General features: G+C 34.4%; 1 protein-coding gene across 1 annotated transcript in view; it reads left to right on the top strand.

Annotated features, from left to right (window-relative positions):
* The window catches only part of LOC125663521 (CTD nuclear envelope phosphatase 1-like), a 17,360-nt gene extending 7,092 nt beyond the window's left edge, over positions 1-10,268 (top strand). The window contains exons 3-7 of the mRNA XM_048895779.2: positions 662-780; positions 2,254-2,325; positions 2,700-2,816; positions 5,309-5,420; positions 6,580-10,268. Coding sequence (XP_048751736.1) covers positions 662-780; positions 2,254-2,325; positions 2,700-2,816; positions 5,309-5,420; positions 6,580-6,734 — 575 coding nt within the window. The 3' untranslated portion in view covers positions 6,735-10,268. The remainder of the gene's footprint in view (positions 1-661; positions 781-2,253; positions 2,326-2,699; positions 2,817-5,308; positions 5,421-6,579) is intronic.
* Positions 10,269-19,855: the final 9,587 nt, after the last annotated feature.

Raw genomic sequence — 19,855 nt, 5'->3', positions numbered from 1 at the left:
CTTGAAATTTTGTTCAATGTTTCATTGAATATGTTCACATTGTTGTTTTTACCCATGGATCTAAGATTTTCCTACAATTTACAGTGGATCAAAGAGTTCTGTTTTATAGCTTTCTTTTCATGTACAAGGGTATGTTCACTTTCCTACAGGTACTTCAGCATAACAGTCACTGTTTTTGTATCATATTCAATAATGACATTTGTCACATCAATATCGAATCTTTTCTCCATCTTTTGCTTCAGTGCACAAAGTGCAGTTCATAATGTCTGTGTTCCTGCTCAATTTAGGGCTGAAACGATTCACCAAAATATTGATACTGTTCAATATAAACGCTCAATTCAGTGCTCGATTCATTGCCTCTCCTATGTGGCTTATCGGAGTTCATAATGCCTTTGTTCCTGCTCATGCTTTCTCCTCCATACCATGCAGTACGTTAAGGGGAGGAGGGGTTGTAATTTGCCGCATTTTCAATTTGGGGGGCAGAGGTGACATTTGTTTATAACAAAAACAAATTATATTTATCTAAGGATTTAAAATGTTTGATGTGACCTGGAAATTACATTATTCTCATATTGTTTGTCTCAATTTTTGAACGGAACTATATATTAAAAAAAAGTCTGCTGTGAATATCAATTTATCATATTCGTAATGTTTTTTACAGGTATGTTAAAAAAGAAAACTTTAGTTTTAGACTTAGATGAAACCCTAATTCACTCACATCATGATGGAGTCTTACGACAAACAGTGAAGCCCGGGACTCCACCAGATTTTGTTCTGAAAGTAAGTGTTTTCCTTTTCCAAGGCTATTCAGAGTCCTGTACTATGAATTCTAAAAAAGGGATAATGCAATTTTTTGTATTCCATGAATTTGTTATTAATAGAATCCTTCATTAGTACAAGTGTGGAATTGGAAAATTCCACTGAGGGGACAAGATCCGCAGTCTAGAATGAAACTTTGTCGAGTCCTAGACAGCATATCTTGTCCCGGAGGTGGAATTTCCTTATCTCCCATTTTATCTACAGTTTAGTGTATTAATTCTCAAGCAAATTAAATGCAAAAACTAATTAGACAGTCAGAAAGAACATATCTGAAAATGGTTTATGCTTGATGTGTAAACTAAAAAGCCTATGGTTGTCCCTCAGAAAGCTATATCATATCGAAATTTGAAAAATCCAATGAGAAATATTGTGCTTCTACGTGTAATGTAAATCATAGAAAATACATGATGCCATGATCAGGCCAAAAAATATTTGTTTGTTTCCTGTTACCCTATTTACCTGGACTCAAAACTACTGACCTGGATTTTTTTCTACTTAATGGGGGGGGGGGGGGATCTTCTGGATTGGAATTTGTTTTAATTCTGATTGTGTTAACTCATAAATAAAACAAAATAGCAGTTTCCTATAGCATGGGAGCTAGCCTGATTACTGTGAATAACCTTCAAAGAATGCATCCATCACAGTGAGAACTCTAGTGTCGGTCTGCTGTTTTCAAGGTCATCCAAAAGATCTCTGATTCTTACTCCTAAATGCCGAACATTTGTCAAAGCAGCAATCCCTACTTATGTTTATATCTTAGGTTTGATACGGCTCATAGCATGAGCAGGACTCAAACTCGTGACCTCCTGGTTATGAAGCAAATGCTCTACCACTGCAAGGATACTACACCTGTGGTGCAGGGGCCGATTTCTTTACTTTTAGGTTTGACACTGTGACCTATACTTTATGCATGATCATCATTATTAATTAGTTCTTAGTTTAGATCCATTTCTTGAAGTTGTGTAAATCAACCCCATGAAAAAAAAAATAATTCTTTTGATGGTACTTGGATATTTTTGCCTTGGTAACAGAAAACAAAATAAATTTTTTTTGGTCTCAATGACGTAGTAGCAGTGTAAGACAGAAAATCTCACATGGCTGTCTCCCTTGGGTAATGTCGGTCTCACATCGGTGATAATATGAGAAATGTTTTTTCTCATACACTGTATCAAGATGTGTAATTTATGCTTTGAAACTCATATATTACATGTAGATGGTGTCAAGTGACAGTAGAAAGCTCTTTCATTGGTGTACATCATATGAATGAGAAACCACGATCTAACTAACATTAGATCCTATGATCCGCTCATCTACTATCGCTACACATTATCATAGGATCTAATTTTGATTAGATTGTGAGAAACCATATATTTGGTTTGATAATGGAAGTGTTCAGTAAGATTTGTTCATAATTATTATCTGTGAACTTTGCAGGTCAACATAGATAGGCACCCTGTCCGGTTTTTCGTGCACAAAAGACCACATGTAGACTACTTCCTGGAAGTGGTATGAAATACAATTTTTATTATCATTGTTTATGAAGTGAAATTAAGATGAAAGCATGTCCATTATTTCTTACAAATTTCACATTTGATCTCTATTGAGGTTATGGTAGTGGGATTGTATCTTTTGATAGTGCAATACTTATGTGTATTCTAACTCACAGTAATAACTAGAGTTTGCAGACAACATACATATACCTGAGATAAATACATGCCATTGATTAACATGTTCTCATTAAATTGCATCGTTAAAGTACTGGCATCGCAGAAATATTCATATCAAATCCCTTCATATTGGTATGATATGCTATCCTATAGTATTGTGTTTAATATACAGTGTATGTACAGTTGTATGTGTTTGGTTTTTTTTTCACACAGGTTAGTCAGTGGTATGAACTAGTTGTGTTTACAGCAAGTATGGAAATATATGGAGCTGCAGTGGCAGACAAATTAGACAATAATAGAAATATACTAAGAAGAAGATATTATAGACAGGTATTTTTATGATTTCATTAGGTGCTATGAAAGTAGTTACATGTAGCATGTCATGTCATGGCTGAAACACCTATTAAAGATTGCTTCCTGCTATGCAGATCAGCTGCTAAGGCATCATGTATGTATGTCAGTGAGAAAACGTAGGAGAGTCTTCATGTGAATTGCACTGAACCAGGGTTGCAGATAACCACTCGCATATGCGAGTAAATTTGCTGGTGGGCGACTAAAAGTCGAGTTTCGGTTCGCCTATATGGCAAGCGATATATTTTCCCAGGACGTATAATCGTTGTTGATATAAATATTACTTTCTACTTTTGTTTCTTATTTTAACAAGCACTTATATCTGATTATGAGTTAATATAATCAATTTTGATGCACCATTAATAGGGTAATGAACCCCCCAAAAAAGAAAAGGATCGAAAAGAATATTATTATCAATATGAAAAGATCAAGTTTTTCTACAAAGTGAACCAAGGGGAGGGAATGGCTGATATAGTGCGCAACAAACAGTATGGTTTGCACATGGTGCAGAAAACACAACAACAGCACTGCTATAATTTTTTAAGTGGGTGCACTTTATATAAGATTGACACAAATTGACCCAAAAAAATGAAAAAACTGAATGTCATAGACAATGCAAAGAAATCTTTCATGGATTTAAAAAACCGGTTGAACAATCGGAAGCTGCAAACATTCTCGTTATACTTAACAAAAACAACACTGAAAAGTTGTAACAATTGTTCAGGACATGTCATGCATTTGTTATGAAACACTGTCCAATAAGCGATTTCATGGCAATGTCATCTCGATGAAAGTAATTGATAAAGAACACAGATACCAGTGTTTTGTTTTATTAATTTTTAAAAAGTGGGGGCTCCTATATTTTAATGTGTGCTACTACATATTTGAAAGAACAAGGCACGATTGTGTACATAAAAAGTCCTCAAAAATTTCTCTGTTTTAAACAATGTCTTGAATAAAGCTTAATCTGTGTTTGGAGTAAGTTAAATATATATCAAGTATAATATCTCGTTTTAAATCAAAGTTGTTGCTTATTTGATAGCATTATTAGATCATAAATAACACTTTATCATGTATTTTTTCAAAAAAAGTTTGATAACTGTTAAATTTCATCCATATTATTGCTTAGGAAAAGGTGTGCCCATCTGTCGTGCAAAATGAAATTGATATATATTGTGTGTCAGTAGAAGATGACAAATGTATTTGAATATGAATTTGCTCGACACATGGGCTGTATGTTTTCTGAAAGGTAAACCTCCTGAATTTATGAATTTTTTTCATTGATTTTGACATTTTTGCAATTCTATGCCAACTTCACGCTCCTGTCATATAACACAAAGCAATTTTTTTATCCAATTAAGGTATTCAATGTAAAATGACCATATTTCATATCTAATAAATGGATGGTGGAATATTTGTGATCATGGTATCATTTTGAAGGGTTCATCAAATAAAAATAACCCACGGTAGGAATTTTCTAAATTTTGTTTACTGCTTGATATATTTCACCTAGAATTTAACATTGAAGTATATGGGAAAAGCATCTTTTATTACAATATTTTAAAAACAAATTATATATTCATACTAATCTCTTGGTAGAAAGTTACATACACTTTCTTTTTATGAAAATATGAAATAAAATTAATCATTGAGCACACACATTTTTAGAAAATTAGATTTTTCTTATTTTTACAAAGGGCAGACAACTCTTCCAAAAAGTCTTAAGTGCAAAAAGGTCAGCTTCTAATCATTTACCAGTCATGTGAATTTCATCTGCTTCACTTCCATCATTATTTAACAATAAAGTTTTATGTTGATCTAAATCCTTCAAAATTGTTCATTATCCTTTCATTATACATGGAATACCTTAAAGGTATTTTGGGGTTTACTTATACCTTCCTTATATGAATGCCAGATTTTGGGACTCCTACTGAATCCATCCATTTTCTGGGCCAGATGACTAGAAGCTGTACCTGCTTCTTTAGTAGCCCACATGGCTACCGAAGTGCCTAAAGTTATCTGCAACCCTGCTGAACCCCTGTATGCATGTATATGTGTGTGTCTATCTTATTATTACAATACTCTTTCATTGTTGCTCCTTTTGCATGGAACTCAATTTCTCAGGATCTTTCTTTTTATGAAAATCATTTTGTGCAAAATACTCTCAGAGGGCTTCTGATATATTTAGATCTTTGAAATTTTTAGTGTATGATGTGGATATGTGCGTATGTTACGACAATGAATTTCCTGAGTTTCAGAGGATGTGATATTTACATGTAATACTACTATATTTTTCATAAAGGGAGATCTATGGGTTAAGTGTGTGTTAATTTTCATTTGATTGTCAAATTTATCCTTATATTTCTCAAATAAAATGAGCTTCAACAGGAAATCGGGGAGACAAATAACCTTTCAATTCTAAAATTTCACATTTTTATTTAGAATTAGCATCCTATTTTATTCTGTTGCAGCATTGTCGATTTGAATTTGGTAGCTATACCAAGAGTCTAGTGGAGATCAATGAGGATCTTTCAAGTATTTTTATTTTGGATAATTCACCAATAGCTTACAAGTATTTTGAAGGTATGTACATGTACTTGCGGTTTTAGTTTATTGATACTTGTATTCCCTTTTCTTTTTTAATGAGACAGTAAACCAACTTTTGCATCCAATTTTCACTAGGTTCACAAGAACCTCGTCGTCATGAATATTTCTTGCCGCAAACCAGTTCTGTATGTCTCTTGTACACTTAAGATAATGTTGGTCACGAAAATTAGTTGCCTTGAACCAGTTCATCACTGGAAAATCGCAAAAAAAGGTCATGGTGAGTAAAAATTGGTTTACAGTACTAGTGTTTCCTACAAATGTACTTCTAACTATGCTATCATAAGGAACAAGTCTGGAAGTTATCTTTGAGTTCATCTGTCTGTCAACACTTATTTTTGTGATATGATACTTTGAAGAATTTTTAACAAGTGGACTTCATGTTCAGTATGTCACTGGACAGTAGTCGGAGAAGGATATCTGTTAATTCAAAGGTCAAGGTTACAAGAGAATGACTGTAAGACACAACGGTAGTTGGAGAAGGATATCTGTTAATTCAAAGGTCAAGGTTACAAGAGAATGACTGTAAGACACAACGGTAGTTGGAGAAGGATATTTGTTAATTCAAAGGTCAAGGTTACAAGAGAATGACTGTAAGACACAACGGTAGTCAGAGAAAGATATTTGTTAATTCAAAGGTCAAGGTTACAAGAGAATGACTGTAAGACACAACGGTAGTTGGAGAAGGATATTTGTTAATTCAAAGGTCAAGGTTACAAGAGAATGACTGTAAGACACAACGGTAGTCAGAGAAGGATATTTGTTAATTCAAAGGTCAAGGTTACAAGAGAATGACTGTAAGACACAACGGTAGTCAGAGAAGGATATTTGTTAATTCAGAGGTCAAGGTTACAAGAGAATGACTGTAAGACCCATAAACTCCAGTGCTGTTCAAGCAGAAATTGCATACTTGATACAAAGATAAAGTTTTTAAAAAGTGACATCACCAGGTCAAGGTCACAGTGGTGCTTACAATAGGCATGAACTTGTAATGGTGCCTTGGATATCATTGTAAATTTTCTAGTTTCTCCTTGAATTTTTCAAAAGATTGATGAAAAATTTAGCAATACATAGTTCATGAGTATATGAATTCAAAAAGTTTTTCAAGCATGAAATATTTCGTAATTGTCTGTTTCAGATAATGCAATACCAATAAAGTCGTGGTTTAGTGATGCGACTGACACCTCGCTTCTGTGTTTACTACCAATGCTGGATGCACTAAGATTCTGTAATGATGTGAGATCTGTCCTTAGTCGGAACATCCACAAAAGTTACAACATCATGTTGGACTGACAGAGGTCATTTACATATGTCAATGTGTGATTGTGTATAGACGTCACCCAGCAGCAAGTGCATGATAGCAGTGCAGAGTACTTAACCAGCCTGTGACAAAATGGAGAATGCATGACAGAAAGTAGGCAGAAGTCTGGTGTATGAATGTGGACTATCCCAGCCACTGCTTAATTGCTGACAGAGTTTAACCTTTACAAAAGAAAACAGATTCCTCCTTCCGATTCTAGACCAACCAACCCCCCAAAAAATTTGGTCACATTCCATTTTGTTTGGAATACACTATGTGGATTGAAATCATGTAATTGATTTTTTTTCTTCTCTTTTTTTTTTTCAAATGTGTTACTCAAAACTCTCAAGTTTGGGTTGCCTGAAGCTAGTCTTTCTTCTGTTGAATAGAAAAATCTGTTGTGCATATTGATTAATTTTACATGTAAGTAATACCATACAGAAAGCAGTCATTGAAACATTTGTAATATGCCTGTTGTTTACATACAATGATAGTTCTTTTTCATTTTCCCATGAAATGTGTGAATGTAAGGTCTGTCTGTCTCTGATTCGGGTCATTGTAAAAGGTATTTGGTGCAATGATTTTGTGATGTGTTTGTACCATGGAGAAATATTATGTTTAATGGCAGCTGCAATGCATCAGGACATAATAATTATTCCTTAAACCAAATAGATTTAGTTGCTCTCAGCCTAACCTTTCTTTTTTACTCCTCATAAACTTAGTCCAAGTACTATTCTGATGTTTATATTTTGAATTCTTTTATGATATGACTGCAAAATATGGCATTAACCAATTGTAAAGAAATTATTTGTCAACCAGTTTTTGGCCTGATTATCAACAGTTACTCCGAATATTATGATGTTTTGTTTTTTTATTTTTATTTTTTTTTTTTTTAGAATTGTCTTTTGTTGGGTTGTGCGCTCCTTTCTGTAGAAACCTGAATAAAATATGATTTTCTTTAGATAACTTTTATGAAGTACAATATGTAGATAGGACAAAATCATATTATTTATATTAGCTGTTGTCATATCAAAATCAACCTCTCCATTGTTTTCATGTCATTGTCATCACAAACAACAGAACAGTTCAATGTTTGAAAACACTTACACATTCTTATATAAGTACTTGGCACTTTAAATTTTTAAAGTTAAAAAAAATTTGAAAAGGCACATCCAATACTGTAAACAAGCAAATACCTAGTATATACATTCTTATTGGATATCCAGAGTTCACATAGTGAGTTCATTTATGGTTTTATAATATTGTTGAACCACTGACCGTGGTAATGAGCTTTTTAAATTACATTGTACTGATTATATTCATGTAATATCTGATTGATGAAGGAGTTTTTTCACTCTTAAACTAGCCATTGCAGTAAACCAAGTTTAAATGTGATACTGCCCTGTGCTGTGATCTTAGAAGAAAAGGACTTGAAAAGTCTATATATTTGTTGTTGATCATTGTTTATGCACATGTAGATTGCTGTAGAAACTGGCATTGACACAAGGCTGTGATGATTCAGCTCTACTGTGTATACATAGTTTATTCTAAGTATTCTGCCAAATTCCAAGGGACGGTTATAGCGTTTGAATAAGTTAAATTGCTATTAGATTTAGTCTCATACCGCATGTATATTTTGATAATGTACATTGGCAGATTGTTAATGCTAGGTGTAGTGGTACTTTGGATAGACTGTAAATGTTATTGATATGTAAATTTAAATAAGACTTTTAAACCATTGAATCGACTTTAATATTTGGTTATACATGTTTGGTTTTACTATGTTTCAGTGTATTTATCAACACTGGTGAAGTTGTGACTCAGAATGTATTACCTCATGTCATCATCATTTCAAATATGTGTAGTAATGTGTGATTGAAAAACAAGTTGTGTGAATGTGAATTTGTTATTTCTCCGATTACCTGAAGAGAGAAAAAATCAAGTATTTCTTTTCAGATGAAGTAGACACTTCAGATTATGGCATGTAGCAAGAAATATGCAATCTGATTGGGCTATATCTATAAAGCTGTGAGTTCACTACAGTCCATAGAATAAGTTTGTTTACCCCCAGCTTATTTTGCATGCAAATTCGATTGATTGCGAAATCACTCTGCAGCTGCATGTAGACCATTCAATTTTGTAAAAATGAATAGACGAAAAATTTTGATTTGTTGGTATGGTTTAAGCAGATACTGCATGAGAATACAGTCATGAATTCCAAGGATACACACAACATTTCCCCAGTTTACATCATAAATTCATGGCAATACATAGAAGTTTTGAGGATGGTCATTATCATGGTTGACTTCCTTAGAGACAAATATATCTTGTCCTTTTGAATATTATTGTCTGGCTCAAGAAGCTGCATACTGAGGAATCATTTAAATTCATGGGGGCCAATTTTTTGTGGATTACCAAGATTTTACAGTTTTGTGGGGTATCCACAAAAATTGAGCCTTTACAAAATTTAATGATGACAATTTCCAGCTCTTTAGTGAAAAAAAAAGTGTCCAGTGACTGTATGCTAAACTGTATTGCAGTAAGTGGGTTAAATTTTAATGATGTTATTTTAAATACCCTCCACTTTACATCTCTAACAGTTTTCTCTGGCATAATTGTGATACTATACGTTGAATTTAAAAGTTGTTGGTCAAAATTACCTCTGATATTATCTCTAATCAGAATGGTTTGTTTGATTGTTTTAAATTTATGGGGGTTTTTTGTACAAGTATTATTTTTAAAGGCTATCATAGTACTGCTACTATGTTTTTAGAAAAGAATTAAGCCATGCAGCCCTTCAATGTAGCTTTAGAGAGGTAAATTTACAGTGAGAAAATGTCATTAAAGTTTGTATTCAGTATACATAAATCTTTTCTTTTTTCAAAAAAAGTTAATTGCATTTGAACTTAGAACTTTTGCAATAGAGTTTGATGAAGTTCAACAGTTTGCAGAAATTTAAACCTTCTTTAATACAATTTCGTAAAAAGCAATAAATGATGCACATGTTTCACCTAGACCGCCTCATTTATCTTCTTGCATTGCACATTCTGAAGTTTTTCTCCAAGATATTTTGGAGGAATTGTTTTATTGATGGACTTCATAAATTGTGACATCGGGTAAAAAGATTTTTCTTGCATTTATTGAAGATGCATTCACTCCATGTGTTCTGTCATAGTCATGTATTCATTTTTTTCATGTATTCATTTTTCCTATTAGTTGCTTTAAATCAAATTCTTTTGTAACATAATGAATGTGTTATATAATTGATTTCTACGTGAAATAAAATAAAAAACATGTTGTGTTTCATATGGATGCGAAATTAGATTTAAATGTGTAAAAAGGCCTTTCTTTGACAGATCGTTTTATATTGTTACACTATGTGGCAAACAATAGTTATAAATGTTGTGCAAGTTTTTCATTGTCAGGAGGAGTTACTTCCCTTATAAAAATAATGTAGAGATATAGTGAGTTAGTTACCAAGAAATTATGTTAAAATACAATAAAAAAGCTGGACACTGGCAAAATAATACCGTATTACAGTGTTATTCTTTTGAATTATTGGTTTAGAAACAAATAATGAAAAGACTACTAGAAATAATATGTGTTATTTTTCTTCTGAATTGCATTATGTTTGGGTTAAAGTTACTCCAGCAAGTTAGGGACTTTGTTAACATCCCTTATAATACATTGCGCCAAGTCAAAAGATATCTTGCCGTGGACCTCTAGCATGCTGGAGACTATGGTATCACAGAGCTCGGGGCCCAAAACAGGCTTGGTCCCTGTGGGTTGAAGTATATACATGAAGATGTACCCCTCAGTTTTACAGGAGTGATGGGGACTGCACAGTATGCACATTATTCAGTAAAAATGGTGTAATGCTATTTATCCTCTGAGAAGGACATGCACTGTGTGTGCGAGTAAATGTTAAGCAGCAATGTTTGTTCATTATTGAAGTGTGAATTAGCCTTTTTCCTTCATAGAAACCCTAAAATGCAGGAGCTTGTACCCCCGACATGACTTATTTTTAGCCGAGTTGTAACGAAGTTGAAATCGGCTATTGGTTTGGTGATGTTGGCGGTTGGGCGTCAACAATTGGTTTCCGGATGATAACTCGAAAAGTTTACAATCTAATCAAATGAAACTTTGATATATTGTTGAGTACCAGGTAAAGAAGACCCCTATTGATTTTGGAGGAAAATGGTCAAAGGTCAAGGTCACAGTGACCGAAAATAGAATGAAAAATTTGGTTTCCAGATGATAACTTAGAAAGTTTAAATCCGAATCAAATGATACTTAAAGATATTGTATGTACCAGGTAAGGAAGACCACTATTGATTTTGGAGAAAATGGGTCAAAGGTCAAGGTCACAGTGACCAAAAATAGATTTAAAATTCCAAAAAAATAATTGGTTTCCGGAGGATAACTCGAAATTTTTTAATTTGAATTAAATGAAACTTGGATATATTGTTGGATACCAGCATAACAAGGCCCCTATTGATTTTGGAGAATAAAGGTCAAGGTCACAGTGACCGAAAATAGATTGAAAACTTCAGACAAATATGGTTTCTGGACGGTAACTCGAAAAGTTTAAAACTGAAATTAGTTCTTCACAATTATAAATATGCCACATCATTCCTGACTTTACAATGTATCCCATGCAACTCGGCTTATGCACCCCTGGGTGCATATATTGATTTTTTTTTCGATGCGTCCACGCTCCCAACAAAATGTTGGTATAGCTGAGTGGACTGAAACCGATGCTGATACTCCCGGTAATTAGGATTTCTATGCAGGAATGCTAGCTACAGAAACTGAATATCCCAATTTGTGTGTGTGTATTCATTCAATACATGGTGAAACTTCGGTCAACAATGCATGTGACAAACTGATGGCCATGGCTAAACAGCGGTTTTCGTGGCCTCGGTCTGGATCTAAGAACTGATCACTAAAACCCAGGAGCTTTTTGCCTTCACCACGACTTTGTTCTGGATCGGCTTAAAGATGGACCACGGACACCTTTCATTTTTATACATGCATATGGATGTTATGTTGAAGTAAAAGGATATCTAAAATTGATTTAGAGCGCTCTCTGTGTAACAGGAAATTCTGTTGGTGATTTTATTACGTCACGGATATACACAGAAACATTTTTAGAATGTAACAGTACAACACATTTTATGTACTGGATCCAGGTGATGCATCGGTCATTTAGATTATCCCAGTAACATCTGGTATCTACCTGTACAACTAGTATCTACCTGTACTACTAGTATCTACCTGTACAACTAGTATCTACAACTAGTATCTACATGTACAACTAGTATCTACATATACAACTAGTATCTACCTGTACAACTAGTATCTACATATACAACTAGTATCTACATATACAACTAGTATCTACCTGTACAACTAGTATCTACATGTACAACTAGTATCTACATATACAACTAGTATCTACCTGTACAACTAGTATCTACATGTACAACTAGTATCTACATGTACAACTAGTATCTACCTGTACAACTAGTATCTACCTGTACAACTAGTATCTACATATACAACTAGTATCTACCTGTACAACTAGTATCTACATGTACAACTAGTATCTACCTGTACAACTAGTATCTACATATACAACTAGTATCTACCTGTACAACTAGTATCTACATGTACAACTAGTATCTACATGTACAACTAGTATCTACCTGTACAACTAGTATCTACATGTACAACTAGTATCTACCTGTACAACTAGTATCTACATATACAACTAGTATCTACCTGTACAACTAGTATCTACCTGTACAACTAGTATCTACATGTACAACTAGTATCTACATATACAACTAGTATCTACATGTACAACTAGTATCTACCTGTACAACTAGTATCTACCTGTACAACTAGTATCTACCTGTACAACTAGTATCTACATGTACAACTAGTATCTACATGTACAACTAGTATCTACCTGTACAACTAGTATCTACATATACAACTAGTATCTACCTGTACAACTAGTATCTACCTGTACAACTAGTATCTACCTGTACAACTAGTATCTACATGTACAACTAGTATCTACATGTACAACTAGTATCTACATGTACAACTAGTATCTACATATACAACTAGTATCTACCTGTACAACTAGTATCTACATGCACAACTAGTATCTACATGTACAACTAGTATCTACATGTACAACTAGTATCTACATGTACAACTAGTATCTACATATACAACTAGTATCTACCTGTACAACTAGTATCTACATGTACAACTAGTATCTACATGTACAACTAGTATCTACATGTACAACTAGTATCTACATATACAACTAGTATCTACATATACAACTAGTATCTACATATACAACTAGTATCTACCTGTACAACTAGTATCTACATGTACAACTAGTATCTACATGTACAACTAGTATCTACATGTACAACTAGTATCTACATATACAACTAGTATCTACATGTACAACTAGTATCTACATGTTGGTGATGAACTTAATTAACCGACGCTCACCAGGTTCTGATGGGAGACTAGGAACTTCATTAACATACGCTCATCAGACTCTGATGGGAGACTAGGAACTTCAATAACATATGCTCACCAGGTTCTGATGGGAGACTAGGAACTTCATTAACATACGCTCATCAGACTCTGATGGGAGACTAGGAACTTCAATAACATATGCTCACCAGGTTCTGATGGGAGACTAGGAACTTCATTAACATACGCTCACCAGGTTCTGATGGGATACTAGGAACTTCATTCAGACTCTGATGGGAGACTAGGAACTTCATTAACATACGTTCATCAGGCTCTGATGGGAGACTAGGAACTTCATTAACATACGCTCACCAGGTTCTGATGGGAGACTAGGAACTTCATTAACATACGCTCATCAGGCTCTGATGGGAGACTAGGAACTTCATTAACATACGCTCACCAGGTTCTGATGGGATACTAGGAACTTCATTAACATACGCTCACCAGGTTCTGATGGGAGACTAGGAACTTCATTAACATACGCTCACCAGGTTCTGATGGGAGACTAGGAACTTCATTAACATACGCTCATCAGGCTCTGATGGGAGACTAGGAACTTCATTAACACACGCTCATCAGGCTCTGATGGGAGACTAGGAACTTCATTAACATACGCTCACCAGGTTCTGATGGGAGACTAGGAACTTCATTAACATACGCTCACCAGGTTCTGATGGGAGACTAGGAACTTCATTAACATACGCTCATCAGGCTCTGATGGGAGACTAGGAACTTCATTAACATACGCTCACCAGGTTCTGATGGGAGACTAGGAACTTCATTAACATACACTCACCAGGTTCTGATGGGAGACTAGGAACTTCATTAACATACGCTCATCAGGCTCTGATGGGAGACTAGGATTGGGGCCTACAGTCTACTCCACTTACATGTGCAGTGTATATTAAAGTTGATGATATTGAACTATATCTGTTATATTGAAGTAAAAATAAATCCCCAGTTATATTAACTGTATAGTTCAACATCGGTTATATTGAATTTTGGATATGATGAAGAATTTCAATGTATCTGGGATAGACTGTACGTACTGCAAGGATCGAGAGAGCAATTGAATCGGGGATGAATCCCGAGCTTTGTCGTTTGGAATGAGAGTTGATCAGAGGTGTGAACTGGAAAGATGATAAGCGCGGAGTTACAGCGGGAAGCTATCAAAAAGAAACAGTCACTACCGATGTCTTGTGTAGGTTCTGCACGGGAACGAGAATCGAACCCGGGACATCCGGGTGCGTAGCGAGCACTCTTAATATAACCACTAGGCCATGGTGATCGTAGCGCCTACACAGTGATAACATGCATCAACCCATACAGTGCGTCCAATAGACCTAGGTCCATATATGTATCTAGCCTAGTAGCTTGATTAGATGCCATGATCTTGAACTCAGTCCAATACAATGTCATATTAGATCTGCTTGTAAGATTGAGCGATACTGGAGTATTTTGAACAACTCAATGCCGAGTTTGCTGCGGTCCATTAAGATGCATTGATTGTTTCGTCCCGTTTTGAATTCGCCCCTAAACAATTACTGCTGAATTAGAGTACCGAATTAATAAAGATAAAAACAATTACTGCTGAATTAGAGTACCGAATTAATAAAGATAAAAACAATTACTGCTGAATTAGAGTACCCAATTAATAAAGATAAAAACAATTACTGCTGAATTAGAGTACCGAATTAATAAAGATAAAAACAATTACTGCTGAATTAGAGTACCCAATTAATAAAGATAAAAACAATTACTGCTGAATTAGAGTACCCAATTAATAAAGATAAAAACAATTACTGCTGAATTAGAGTACCCAATTAATAAAGATAAAAACAATTACTGCTGAATTAGAGTACCCAATTAATAAAGATAAAAACAATTACTGCTGAATTAGAGTACCCAATTAATAAAGATAAAAACAATTACTGCTGAATTAGAGTACCCAATTAATAAAGATAAAAACAATTACTGCTGAATTAGAGTACCGAATTAATAAAGATACGTCCAGTTTGGATTTCGTCCATTCGGGATGAGGGCAAAAATAAAACTGGCTAAATTTTCCGGACAATAGGATAACCATTTCTTTTTTAAAATCCCAGAACATTCAGCACCTATGAATAACTTGTTCTTTGAAATTTCACAACATTTATAACACACATACACACACACACACACACACAAACACACTTTTGAAAAATACGTCATATACTTGAGAAGGTTGCTTGCTTGAAATTGACCCACTGCAGAACAGGATTATGTGCATCAATAATAATAGGTTTCAGCAACATTTGCAGCCAAGAATGGCATATATTGAAAATTCACACATGTAAATCATGTATTTTCCTCAGAAATCAGGCCTGGATTTCTCGATACAATTTCAAACTTAAGTTTGAGTTTTCTTTTATTCGAGCAGTCAAAATTTGAGTATAATCTCAGACTTTGTTTGGACTCAGTCAGACTCAGTCCAAGTTTGGACTTAAGTTTAGACTTAAGTCCAAGTTTGGACTTAAGTTTAATTCGAGAAATCCAGCCCTGGAGAAACGTATATCAATTTTTAAGTCGGAACTGTGAAGGGCTTATATTATGACAAATGAATACAGGTCTTGAGGGCACTCAGTAAGGGAGACCACTGGAAATCCTCTATCTGAGGGGAACGGGAGGGTTGTATGACTAGATATCCTAACTGTCTGCACCCTGGAATCAAAAGCATGATTGAATTCTGGCACCTTCATGTCCAGCACTCTGAACAAGTTCTACTATATCCTAATCAATGGACTTCTAGAGCATGGACATACAGTATTGAAGATAAACTTATCATACACTGTGAAAAATGATAAATCCCAACTACATAAATGAAATCTCTCTCTCTCTCTCTCTCTCTCTCTCTCTCTCTCTCTCTCTCTCTCTCTCTCTCTCTCTCATTTCAAATCACAAACTCATTCAACACCTAGCTTATTATTCATAAATCATAGGTCAACAATATGTTTTATGGACATACCATTGAAACACTAGGACATGGTCAGTTTGTCACAGTAAACAGGCTGTGGTTTGTTGTAGTGCACTTCTGGCATTCTGTACCACTAAAGCACACTGGTTGCACTTCTGGCATTCTGTACCACTAAAGGCACACTGATTGCACTTCTGGCATTCTGTACCACTAAAGGCACACTGATTGCACTTCTGGCATTCTGTACCACTAAAGGCACACTGATTGCACTTCTGGCATTCTGTACCACTAAAGGCACACTGATTGCACTTCTGGCATTCTGTACCACTAAAGGCACACTGATTGCCGCTAGCAGCATCAGCTGCACCGTTCTTTCAAACAGCTCTGACACAGAGATTTCTTTGCCGCAAACTTGCGGCACATTTGTAGAAAACTTTTGCATTTTGATAAGGGTACCTCATTGTGTCGCCTGCGTTACACGCAGTGGCGACATATAGGGATCACTATCCGTCGTCTGGCGTCGTCGTCTGGCGTCGTCGTCACAAAAAATTTCTGTCACAGTTTTCTCAAGAACCACATGGGGCAACTCCCTGATATTTGGCACAGAGCATCAGTGTAGCCAACTGTATTGTGTAAGACATTTTCGAATCTGTCGCTTATCAACTTCCTGTTTGACGGGACTTAGAATTTTTTACAGCAAAAAAATTTCTGTCACAGTTTTCTCCAGAACCACATGGGGCAACTCCCTGATATTTGGCACAGAGCATCAGTGTGGCCAACTGTATTGTGTAAGACATTTTCGAATCTGTCGCTTATCAACTTCCTGTTTGCCGGGACTTAGAATTTTTTACAGCAAAACATTTTTTTGCTGAAGATTTTATTTTATGATTAACTGAAGGACAGTATTTTTATGTACAAAAGGACAGTATTTGTAATTCCCATACTGAAGGACAGTATATGTGATTTCAGAACAGCACTAATTATGATTTTTCTTGAGAAACAGTAAATTGGATATATAAAAAGACAACAAGACTAAGCAGTAAACCCAACAGATAATTACTTATGGTTATTACCATTGTCTTGAAGAGTACAGTAACAGGTTGATACATATTTTCAAACATATGTTTTCATTCAGTCTACATTTAATAAATTCTTAATTTCAAACAGATTCTCCCACAAATTCCATTGCATAATAATGTCTCATCTTTCAATTTCAATTAAGTTATCGTTAAAGAATGTTTAGTAATTCTCAAAACCTTTAAAAGGAGTATTAAACTGACAAAAACCATTTGAATAATTTACTTTTCCAACATTATACGTGATATATTACATATAGAATGAACTAGCAGGCGACACATGTCTTCCGGGGAAGACTTAATACTGGTTGTCACTTCTTTTCTTTTTTTTCTTTTTTTTCTTCTTTTTTTTTTTTTGTCATTTCAAAAGTTATCTTTCCTTGTACAACGTAGAACAGTTTCAGTTTTGGCTCCTACACCAGTTTTGACCGGTTTTCCAGGGCTGTGTTCAAGATTGCAGCGGTAACATAGAGCTAGAAAGAGCTACAAAGTTGAACGAACATCTATCTAGCCTAGCCCTACGCAGGAATAACATGCGTTAATTCATATGTAGTGTAGTGTATCCAATATACATTTTGTACAAGTATAGATAGCTAGTCTAGCAGCTAGCCCTGAAGTCTATGGAGTAGCTAGCTACACTATTAAATGTTACAGTATACACTACATCACTAAATGTTACAGTATACACTACATCACTAAATGTTACAGTATACACTACATCACTAAATGTTACAGTATACACTACATCACTAAATGATACAGTATACACTACATCACTAAATGATACAGTATACACTACATCACTAAATGTTACAGTATACACTACACTACATCACTAAATGTTACAGTATACACTACATCACTAAATGTTACAGTATACACTACATCACTAAATGTTACAGTATACACTACATCACTAAATGATACAGTATACACTACACTACATCACTAAATGTTACAGTATACATTACATCACTAAACGTTACAGTATACACTACATCACTAAATGTTACAGTATACACTACATCACTAAATGTTACAGTATACACTACACTACATCACTAAATGTTACAGTATACACTACACTACATCACTAAATGATACAGTATACACTACATCACTAAATGTTACAGTATACACTACATCACTAAATGTTACAGTATACACTACATCACTAAATGATACAGTATACACTACATCACTAAATGTTACAGTATACACTACATCACTAAATGATACAGTATACACTACATCACTAAATGATACAGTATACACTACATCACTAAATGTTACAGTATACACTACACTACATCACTAAATGATACAGTATACACTACATCACTAAATGTTACAGTATACACTACATCACTAAATGTTACAGTATACACTACATCACTAAATGTTACAGTATACACTACATCACTAAATGATACAGTATACACTACATCACTAAATGATACAGTATACACTACATCACTAAATGTTACAGTATACACTACATCACTAAATATTACAGTATACACTACATCACTAAATGATACAGTATACACTACATCACTAAATGTTACAGTATACACTACACTACATCACTAAATGATACAGTATACACTACATCACTAAACGTTACAGTATACACTACGTACACTACATCACTAAATGATACAGTATACACTACATCACTAAATGTTACAGTATACACTACATCACTAAATGATACAGTATACACTACATCACTAAATGTTACAGTATACACTACATCACTAAATGTTACAGTATACACTACATCACTAAATGATACAGTATACACTACATCACTAAATGTTACAGTATACACTACATCACTAAATGTTACAGTATACACTACATCACTAAATGTTACAGTATACACTACATCACTAAATGTTACAGTATACACTACATCACTAAATGTTACAGTATACACTACACTACATCACTAAATGTTACTATATACACTACATCACTAAATGATACAGTATACACTACATCACTAAATGTTACAGTATACACTACATCACTAAATGATACAGTATACACTACACTACATCACTAAATGTTACAGTATACACTACATCACTAAATGTTACAGTATACACTACATCACTAAATGTTACAGTATACACTACATCACTAAATGATACAGTATACACTACATCACTAAATGTTACAGTATACACTACATCACTAAATGTTACAGTATACACTACATCACTAAATGTTACAGTATACACTACATCACTAAATGATACAGTATACACTACATCACTAAATGTTACAGTATACACTACATCACTAAATGTTACAGTATACACTACACTACATCACTAAATGTTACAGTATACACTACACTACATCACTAAATGTTACAGTATACACTACACTACATCACTAAATGTTACAGTATACACTACATCACTAAATGTTACAGTATACACTACATCACTAAATGTTACAGTATACACTACATCACTAAATGTTACAGTATACACTACATCACTAA

Source organism: Ostrea edulis, chromosome 1 (genome assembly GCF_947568905.1).
Source record: "Ostrea edulis chromosome 1, xbOstEdul1.1, whole genome shotgun sequence".
Taxonomy (NCBI): domain Eukaryota; kingdom Metazoa; phylum Mollusca; class Bivalvia; order Ostreida; family Ostreidae; genus Ostrea; species Ostrea edulis.
Note: the sequence above shows the minus strand (reverse complement) of the source record. Positions and strands in the feature narration are given on the sequence as shown.